Source organism: Pygoscelis adeliae, unplaced genomic scaffold, assembly GCF_000699105.1.
Source record: "Pygoscelis adeliae isolate BGI_AS28 unplaced genomic scaffold, ASM69910v1 Scaffold227, whole genome shotgun sequence".
Taxonomy (NCBI): Eukaryota; Metazoa; Chordata; class Aves; order Sphenisciformes; family Spheniscidae; genus Pygoscelis; species Pygoscelis adeliae.
Window position 1 is genome coordinate 547322 of NW_008825100.1, and position 10584 is coordinate 557905.

Sequence of the window (10584 nt, forward strand, 5' to 3'; positions counted from 1 at the left end):
CAGGAAAAGAGGGCAAATTAAGTGAAAGATGTGAGTGCTGGCTGAATTCTTACTGAGGTGGCTTGGCCCTCAGATGGGTTTTGTCGTAGTTTGGCTTTGTTCCCACCAGCCATCCTATCCACTGTGGCCGGATGAGCTGGAGCTGCCAAGGTTCAGAGTCATTCCCACTGTCCCTCACAAACCTCGCTCTCCTTGCCAAAGATGCACTAATCTGGTCCTGTGGTTCTCACCGACCTGGACTGTACCTGTTGTGTAAGCACATGCAACTTCGCTGCTTTTAAGAAATACAAGAGAATTGACAGCTTCTCTCTGCATGGGTCAGATTATTTACAGCAAACCTTCTTGCAGTTTTCTAACAGCTCTTAACACGTATTCCAGGACATCATTAATGTACTGTCTGTATTTCCTCCTTGACAGCTCTCCAGACTGCTTTCTTTTCAGCTTATTACCAGTTCTGCACATTACCATATTTGGTGTGCGTTTTGGTCTTGTTTGACATTTTTTCTGATGCTATTGATTTTTATCCTGTAATTATTTATTTAAGCTAGTTGAACTTCTTTCTCGTTTCCTCTAGGTCTCTCTCCAGGTCTTTGTGAGAAAATAGGGCACGGTTGTTATGTTGTCATCCCATAAATTTGCTTTCAGGCTTATGAAACTTGACAGCCTCCTTTTTAATAATCTGTTTTGGACAGAAGTAGTGAGGATGAGTTAGTATTTTCAAAACATTTTGAAGAATGTGAAAGACTGCAAAGGTACCTGGAGTGACTTCATACTTTAATCACAGAGTTGACAAAACTGATTTTCAATGTTGATTTACGTGAATATTTTCACAGTAATATTATTTACATTTTGTTTTCTAGGAAATAATATTAACATTTTTAATGTTTAGCTGAATGTTTGCTATCGTATAAATTAAACAAAATTGCAATTAAGTAAGAGTGACAAGTACCTTTTTTCAGTAAATCCATGTCATTTAGAGAAGTCTAATGCTAGATTTAAGATTTCATGCTTAGTGTAATAAAGGTCCAGGTAAGGATGAGACGTCCTTACTCTGAACAGTAACATGTGCATTGTATGTCTGTATAAAACGCCTGCATTATCTGGTAGGTGTGTAGTCTCTTTGCTCTTGTACAGTGCTAAGACTCTAAAAATGTGAAGGAGTGTTGTAAGTTTTTACTTTCCTGATGTATTTGTAACACTTACGAGGCTTATTTCTTTATACCTGGAAGCTGTGTTATAGCTGATACTGCTAGTGCTGTATCTTTTATGGTATTTTTTCTGTTGTGCCAAAATATGATAAACAGAATGAAGAAAATTGCTTTACCCTTGTATCTGATATTTCCAAGCTTATCCTTAACAATCAACACAGAAAGTGGATTTTGCCAACAATATCCAGTTGTCTCTCACATTAGCAGCCCTGTCAATTGGACTGTGGTGGACATTTGATAGATCACGAAGTGGCTTTGGTCTTGGAGTAGGAATTGCTTTCCTGGCCACATTGGTGTCACAACTTCTGGTCTACAATGGAGTTTATCAGTAAGTATTTACTCCTTTAAGGTTAAATGATAGTCTCCTGAAGCTATAACATAAAATCAGAATAACTGAAAGGGTAGAATTTGACATGATTTTCAAAGCTGCCAGCACTCAATTTTGAGTGCAACGTAAATCGGACTGTTCATGAAAGCTTTTGTGTGTTTGTAAGTGAGGCTTTTAGTTGGAAGTTGCTTATTTCAATGAAATTGCTACCTTATCAAGAATGTAATGTGCTTTTTTTAGTTGAACAAATGGAATTATAATCAATAAGAAGCTTGCTTTGTTATTTGCTGCAAGTAATTAAATTTCAATAATACATGTCTTTTTTTAGTTGAAACGTCCTAATATTTAAATTTGTGGATTTGTCTCGTGTGATTGGACGACTCTTATGTATTGCACAACGTTGAGCTCAAAAATGTGTGTTCTTTTCCAGATACACATCTCCAGATTTCCTTTATGTTCGTTCCTGGTTGCCATGTATATTTTTTGCTGGTGGAATAACTATGGGCAATATCGGCAGGCAGCTGGCAATGGTAAGTTTGGAGGGGGGATTGCTTGCCTTCTAGTAAAAGTTTTAATCTACGTGTCATTCTTCCCTTCATATATACCAACCAGCTATTTGACTTGTGGATGTGGAGTAAGGCAGAAATCAGTAGTCATTGCTTTTTGATCTAGTTAGTGAGCCGTTAGTACTGTTACTCAGAGCACACAGCCCATGGCTTTGCTCTGTATGCTCTCAGTTGCATACTTTTAGTTCTTTCAGGACCAGGAGCTAAATAAGAGCTCCCATGTTTGGGGAGAAGTCAGGCCATCCCCTAAGTCTGCACTGCTCTCTCTGCTGCTCAAGGAGACAGAAATTGCAGCCAGGAGTGTGTGCACAGAACTTAAGGAGACCAGACTTATCTGGGTGAAGTGTAAGCTAAGCTATTTTATCACCCATTTTGTAGAAAAATCCCCCTCATAGCAGTCTTTTTCATTAGCTAGGTAAATTAATATTATTAATTTTGTCAACTTCTGTTTTTCAGTATGAATGCAAAGTCATTGCGGAGAAGTCTCACGAGGACTGAGGAGAAACAATGTGCACCTTTTAAACAGGAAAATATCTGACAAACGGCTGTCGGAGGAGCATAAGGAACACTTGACTATGAAATTGCCAAAATGCAATTTTTTTCCCTTGAGTGGTATACTTTACTGCAATCTGTGATTGCTGCTTCTATAGAAACCTTGATGTCTGATTTTGATTACTGTGAAGTTACAATAGTATGCAATACACTTGACAATACTGGTTCAATTATAGGATTCTCTTTTCCAACTCTAAACTGAGTTTACTGTAAGTTCTTGTCTGTCCATAATGTTGCAGTGCCAAACTGAACCTTTGCACTATGTTTCTGTAGCTGAAACTTCTGCTTCACTTTATCTCAAGAGTTTTGAGGAATTTGTTCTTAAGAGCTCAGTGAAAGACGGGGGATTCAAATTTAGGAATGAAGATCTTAACTTTCCATGATGATAGCCCGTAATATCTTTATGAAATTCATGGATTACAGGTGAGCTTTGATGCAGTAAGTAACTGATTTCTGCCTATTAACACACTGATCATTCTTACTCACATCACAGGTGAGGAAACTTAATACGGATCGTATGAGTTATTGCCATATCATTTCATTTGTCTGTGGTACGTGCCCAGTATCACAGAATACAGAAATGGAAACCGAGACTGGAAATTCGCTATTTTTTCCCCTGGTACAACCAGTATACATGTTTGCATATGAGTTTATGCGGACCATCATCAAATGTGGACAGATTCTGAAACTACTTGTTATGTGGAGTAAGAGGATACAATTCGGGTCATTCTTGTACAATCCCTTAAGCTGACTTGTGGTGAGCCCTTATAAAAAAAAAAAAACGTTAGTTTTTATTGCGAAACTTAATTTTGCTGAACTAAATCAGCCGCTACCATATAGTGTCATAAAACTCTCCATTACCGATGTTACTCTTGATAGTTCTTGTCTACTACCTGCTCTGTTCGCAGGGATCGGCAGAAGGAGGCAAGGCTGTATTTTAGGTACTGATGTAGCCCTTATTGCTGTGACTATGGTCCAGGCAACCATAAATGCATTTGTTCTCATAGCAATCTCCTGAGGTAGAGAAATACCGTTACCCCTATTTTACAGGTGGCTGTGCACAGAAAGTCTGATAGGACAGAGCTGAAATAGGCTGCGTGCTAATCGGTTCCCTTCTTAAGAAGGCTTTTAGTGTGTCACCTGTATTTGGGGCATACGTGGAATATCCTCTTGGCTTTGCAGCTCCCTTTTAAGACCATGAGATAAAAGAACTCGTGCAAGAAGGCAGAAAGCAGACTTCAAGAGGACACTGCTAACCTGTGCCAGCAGTGAATTTGGCATGGGGTGTCTCCACTTTGTTTTCCCCCTTCTGTCTCTCTGTGTTCATGTTGTTTTAATGTATTTGTTTTCCTTTTTTGTCTTGAAGTTCTATTTTTTAAATCTTCCATGAAAAGTTTATAAGACATGTTACAGTCACCTAGGGAGGCTGGAGTTGGTCCAAAGAACAAATAGATGTTTAGACAAGTTTTTATTAATAAATGTGTGTATGCGTTGTACACGAAGCTTGAAATAGGCAACTCTTTTTCAGTCTTACATGCTTATCTCTAAGTCTGAAAAGTATGCAATGGAGTGCTTCCAAAAGCGTTGTAACGAAAGAGGTGGTCACAAAAAGAAAATTTTTTGAATGGGGAAGTGTAAAAATAATAAATAAGCCAGTGATGTATAAAGAGCTTGGTTCTGCAGCTCCACAAATTTTCATCAGCTTATCATGGTTCCATGACAATTCAACACCTGAAGCACACTGTCATTGGGTAATGTTTCAGGAAAGCACTTACAGATGTGCTTTACGTTAAGCAGAGGTAGAACATGTTGAAGCAGATCCCCGACCAGAGATTTTCTTTTAATCAAACCATATGGCAATAAGAAGCATTTTATTAATAAAACCAAGAAACTGTTAGGGCGCGAACTAAGGGTGAGTTTCTTTAGGCAGACTCTGGCATTTCACTGAAGAAGCTGTGGGGTCCCTTTCCGTACAGTATTTGGCCTCATCCGCCGCCTTTACTTAAATGGCTTCAGCTTGGTGGCCAGCGTGATGAGTCCCTCTTGAGTTATCAGGGCATGAATGTCATAAAAATTCAGATGTTTCTTATCCTAACTGTAGGGAATAACATGGTACCTCAGTAGCCAGTGTGCTGACTTGGTAAACAATTTACTTTCATCGTGACCAATAAGTGTATACAACTGGAGATGAGTAGTTTTTATTATTCACTTGGTGGTAGAACTGCTTTTACCTGCCAGTCTAAATATTTACACAGAAGAAGCCTTGTGCATGTTAAAATGTGCAGTATGTGAGAAGTGGTTATTGTGCATCTGTGGCACCCACTTTACAACACTTTGCACTCAGATTCACCTAAACCTGATTAGACTGTGCTGTCCACTAACTTCTTTTAAATTTCATTTTGGAAATTTTGAGCATGTTGTGCAAAGGCAGTGATCATCCAAAATAAATTTGGGTGGAGTCCTTTATTATATGTGTTTTATTATTTTTATTCTTATTTGACTAAAGATGGTACAAGATTCACATCTTGGATGTCGTATTTTTTCAAACCGCATTGTAATTTTGTGGCTGATGTGTTCAAACCCTGACAAAGGTTCATGAGGAGAGTGCTGATACGGCCTTAACTGTAGTGGTGTGAACATGCTGCTACTGTATAGCGTGTAATTATAACATTAGACTGTCTTAAAAATGTTGTTCAATAGAGAATGAATAAGGTATATTTTAGATACACGACTTTATAAGCACTATAACCTCTTCACTAATTAAGCATTGTAAGGTCTATGCTGTTTAAACTGGCAAATTGCTGTTAAAAGCAAAATGTGCATTAAATACAATTACAACCTTGTTTGGTAGGTTTCTTCTTTCTTTAAGAAATGATACTGATTTTTAAAATACACTGAGTTGCCTTCTATCAGCAATCTCGTAATAATTTTGACCATTGAGCTGGCATATTGGTTGCACAAAACACCTGTCTAGAAATACTGAAAAAGAAGCAGGCAAGATCAAATCGGCAGCGATTCTATCATAATTAGCATGCTGCGCAGCCTTTGATAATTTGCCCTTTTGAATCTACAATGGGAATATTTGAGCTGGGGGAAAATAAGCCAGATAACTTCAGTTGAAATACAGAAAATAGAGATTTAGATATAAATAGCCCCTATGAATATGAAAAAACCCACGAATGGCAGAGAATCCCTTAATATATTTGTATTTATTAATGTTCCGGTCTGGATATGAACTGAATGTTATTCTGGTATTCACAGACTGTCCATTCGCAGTGCTCATCACTCTGTCTCAAAAAAGACGTAACAAACAGAGGTTTAGAAATGTGTAATGAGAAAGCCTCCAGGCAGAGGTGAAGAAGGGGTGGGGGGAGAGGTTCGTCAGTATTTGCGATGCAGTGCCCACAGCAGGACGGCAACACAAGTGCACGTTGGAAAGAGCACAGGGGGGCGGGCAAATGGAAAAGACCCGTGTTTGTGTTGGATGGGGCAACCTGTGACCCAAAAGCCCAAACTCTGCTGTCAAAATGCAGAGTCCTGGGCATGCCAAGTGTCTGACCAGGCAAATTACAGCCAAGGATAGGAATAACCATAATTTTACCTGCCACAGCGCTAAGTTCAGTCAAAAGCAGGCTGGCAAAGCTGCTTTGCTGGAGAGTTTACCTCTCCCTTGCATCTGTAGCCTCTCCATGAGAGCATTGCGCAGGGGAATGGAAACTTCAGGTCCTTCCTGCCAAAGTTCAGCCCAAGGGTGTCAAACGGCAAGTTGCCCGTTTCGGAGAGAACATTCCAGCCACCAGACTGCCAGGCTCTTGCGAAATGCCTCTTGTGCCTCCCTTTATGACGTGGCTGCTGTAAGCAGCTCAAAGGAGAGTAAACAAAGAAACTTTTCCGCTGTAGCTCCTGTACTTCCCTTCTGCCATCTGGCTGGGAGCTGCCATGGGGACCTATGGGCATACACCAGCCTTCCCTTTTTACCTCTCCCAGCATGTAAGGAAGGGACATAATTTTACCAGCTGCATCACCCCGGACATTTTACATATGCTTTTTACATTTTGGAGCAGTGTTACCGATAATTCCTAATGGTAACGGATGAATATAACCTGTGGAAGCGATGTTAAATATCAAATACAATGCTTATAGAAGTACATGCACAGCTGGGCAGAGGGAACGCGTGTCTCGCCGTGGGAATAGCTAGCTAATGCTGTTAGTTTTGATGCTGGTATTAAATGCAAAGCATGAGTAATTTTGCAGCTTAATGTTCAGTACTAAACAGTAAGTGAAAGGTCAGTCCAACATGTTAACTGTCATGGAATAGTAAACACTACTTTAATTGCTTCATGCAGCCAGCGTGGATTTTTGCTGTGTCTGTTGTCGTGTTTTGAGCAGCATGGTCCAGAACCTTGTCCCGATTACCTCCCCTCGGTCAAATGACAAAGCCTCAAATTAAAGAATAAACTTTATGCCTGGGCTTTTCAGGCAGCATACTGGGAGTTTGTGCTTTGAATGGTTAAAAGCCACTCTAGGGAAGAGGTAGGGGTTATTTCTTGATCCGATTGGAGCCGAAATCTGGGTTGAAGTGTAGTTTTGCATTTTCTTCAGGTTTTCCTTTCCTGCTCTTCGCTGCTGAAGTGCAGAAGTTTAGCAGCTCCTGTTGCACTTTCACACGTACTTTGGTTTTTTAGCCTGCCCAGCACTATAGCAGATAGGAAACAACATATACAAATAAGAAAGAATATAAAGGGAAAGGGCTGCTACTGTTTCCCCAGGCCACGCCGGCTGAGAGCTCAGTGGTGTCCAGTGTGCCATGTACATCAGTGTCAGACGCACAACCTACAACGTCCCCAGATCCAAGTTGGTAGGATTCCCTTTCTGTACTGGCAGCAGTTCTGCCTTGACTTTTCCACTTAACCTCTATGCAGGGAATGACCTGTTGTACTGCAGTTATGCAGTTATGCAATCTACACATTGCAGAGTATTCGCAATGGCAAAATCCACAGCTATAACCCTGAGGTCTGCTTTTTATGAGTTTGTTGGTAGAAATCCTGAAATTGTGCCTTTTAAACAAATACGGCAAAATATTTGTTGAAAGAAAATCTGTATTTATAAATACGTTGCTGTCTGAATTCACGATGTAATTCTGCTATTTCTGTTCTCTGATTAGTTCAACGTATGCCTTGTGTTACGTGAGATAAACCTACATTTCAGATATTTAATACTTTTTTTGGTAATCAAACCTCAAAGCAAGATTTGTTTCATGCAATTATTCAGGGAAAACATGTGAACTAAAAAGAAAGCTGGGAGGAATAGGGTTGCGACTTAATTTACCAGATAGAACTTATGCAAGATGCTCCAACATTTTGCATAATGTTGCAAGAAAGAAAAGGACAGCAAGGGATCATTCTCATTTCATCTTGGGTTTCAAAACAAGAGGGGAAGGGGAGCCTTACAGATGCAGTGCATTTGTATTGACTTGTTCTGATCTTCAGCTCTTCTCCAAAGGCATCACTTTATTGGCCGTGATCACCGGAGCATGTTTTGGCTCATCTGTTTTCCTCTAACCTAGCTGTGCAAGGCGTTTCCTCAGTGGCTAGGGATGCCTCGGGTAAGCCTGGCCTTGGCACCAGAGAATTCCTAGGGAAATGGCTTTAGCAACTTCTAGCTGAGATTGACACAGTCCTTTCAAACTTTGTGAGAAACTGGTGATCGGGCCCCGGGCACTTTGGTTGATAATGGTGAGGTAAAGGCGAGGGATGTGACTACATGGTGTTCAGGTGGGGGTGAAAGTCCCTGTAAGGACGTTAAGTGCATATACCAATTACGGGTTCTAACGAAAAGCAAAGTTGCCCTGTTCCGCAGACCATCACTTCTTGTCTCAAGTGGTGAAACCTGCCATCAGTGTGCCAAAGAGGGAAGAACATGCTTTTTTACTCCTCCTTACTTTTCCTTTGCACAAATACATAGGAGCCTGGGCGAAGGACAGTTAATCCCGTTCTTGGAACCAGGACTATTTATAGGCTGGGTTAGCACTGAAAGACTCCACTGTTTTCTTTTTAAAAACAAATGCTTGTTCTGTGCTGCATGTCAAGTGCAATCATTGCTGAATGAACTGACATGCAAAGCCAAGTTCTCAGCTGAACTGGCGCAGCTCCATCGATTTCAGTGGATATGCAGCAGTTCATGCTGGTTGGGAATTTGGCCCGCTGTGTTTGAAAGGGGTGAACTTGTTTAGACCTCACTTCTTTTCTAATGTGATACAGGTCAAAAAAATTCCTACGTTGTGCAACAAGTAAGAGCAGCACGCTGCAGAATCTGCCTTTCCCTCTTCTCTTTCACCACTGATGAAAACTGTCATCATTTTCTGTGATTTACAATGTGTGCTTTTTATATGGTATATCAGCCCTTCAGGAGGACAGACTTATAAGAATCAGATCTGGCAAATCAGATTAATAATGATGCAAACACAAGATGTTGGCTGCTGACGAGCTTGTTGTTGTAAATGCTTGCCACAGCCTTGCATTTTTTTTGTCCGGTATTTCGCTTGCAGGAAATTCAGCTGAGGATTTGTTTTGGGCCTGTGCCTGTTCTGATTAAACTGGAGAGAGTGAAATAATACTGCTTTGTGTGGTTTCAGGCCCCGCTTACCAACCAGTCTCCTCAGATCGGTGTAACAAGGAAAAATGCAGTGGAGTAGTGGCTGGAAGATGATTAATTGAAAGATCCTCAGGACTGGTGTTTCAAGGACATGAATCGATGTAGTGATGTATTCGCTATGGCGATAAGTGGTATAAGAAACAATAGACATGTAGTACTATGTAAGTAATAAATGTAGAAATGCAGTGTTAAAAAATAATGAAGCTGGTAGAAAGTGAGTACCCGTTCCTGGAAACATTTTTTTCGGGTTTGTTCTGCAGATTTTGGTCATTGCACTGGTCCAGGGGATGAACTCTAGGGCAGTGAAGAGCAGCAAGATGAGGAGTCACTTGATAAGCTGGCTAGATACAAAAGGGAGCTCAGTTTAGACGTCGGGTCAAAATGCCTAACACTAGGACAAATACCAATGGTATTTGTGTAGTCCACACACACTGGCTTTTTGATTTTTTAAAAATGTAAATTTATAAAGGAGAATCACCACAGAATTGATAAAGGACGAATCACCTTGTCCGTACCAAGGGACAGTCAGAAATATCACAAGTTGCATTTGCATTTGTGCTGGGACAGCTGACCCCAACTGTCAGAAGGAAGGGGGACACGTTCGGAGTGACCAACGTGGGGCTCGAAGGTTTCGAGATAATGACAGGTTTGATTGGAATGTGCTAGATTGAATTTATAGCTGTTATTGCTGTTTAGCTATTAACGGGCAGGCTCCTGTGCTTGCCATGGGGCTTGCGGGCTTGCTTGCCTTACTGTCTTTTAGAGTCTAGTGCTCCTTAGTGGCTGGGTTTTTTTTTTCCCTCTTTCTGTTGTGGAGAGAGAGAGCGGCTGTGTGGTGCTTATTTGCTGGCTGGGGTTATATCACAATAGTCCTTTTTGGCGCCCAACGTGGGGCTCGAAGCATTCGAGATAACAACAGATTTGATTGGAATGTGCTAGATTGAATTTATAGCTGTTATTGTCATTTAGCTATTAATCGGCAGGTTCCTGTGCTTGCCATGGGGCTTCCTTGCCTTACTGTACATTAGAGTCTAGTGCTCCTTAGTGGCTGCTTTTTGCTTTCGCTGCTTGCTGTAGTGCTGCGCTGCTGATCATCTCACTGTGCTGGGCCTGGGAACATGCTGATAACAGCAACGGCGATGGGCCTGGGCTGGCGGGTGGCCAGGGCATCGCTGCTGTTTCTGTGCTGCTGTACTGGCCAGGCTGGAACCCCAGTGTGAACTCGAGTCGAAGGGACTGTGACCTGTGGGTGAGCCCACGCAGGGACAGGACACCC

General features: G+C 41.2%; 1 protein-coding gene across 1 annotated transcript in view; it reads left to right on the plus strand.

The window, feature by feature from the left end:
• The window catches only part of INSIG2 (insulin induced gene 2), a 13363-nt gene extending 7866 nt beyond the window's left edge, over positions 1–5497 (plus strand). The window contains exons 4-6 of the mRNA XM_009327113.1: positions 1370–1536; positions 1967–2066; positions 2559–5497. Coding sequence (XP_009325388.1) covers positions 1370–1536; positions 1967–2066; positions 2559–2600 — 309 coding nt within the window. The 3' untranslated portion in view covers positions 2601–5497. The remainder of the gene's footprint in view (positions 1–1369; positions 1537–1966; positions 2067–2558) is intronic.
• The last annotated feature ends 5087 nt before the right edge of the window (positions 5498–10584 follow it).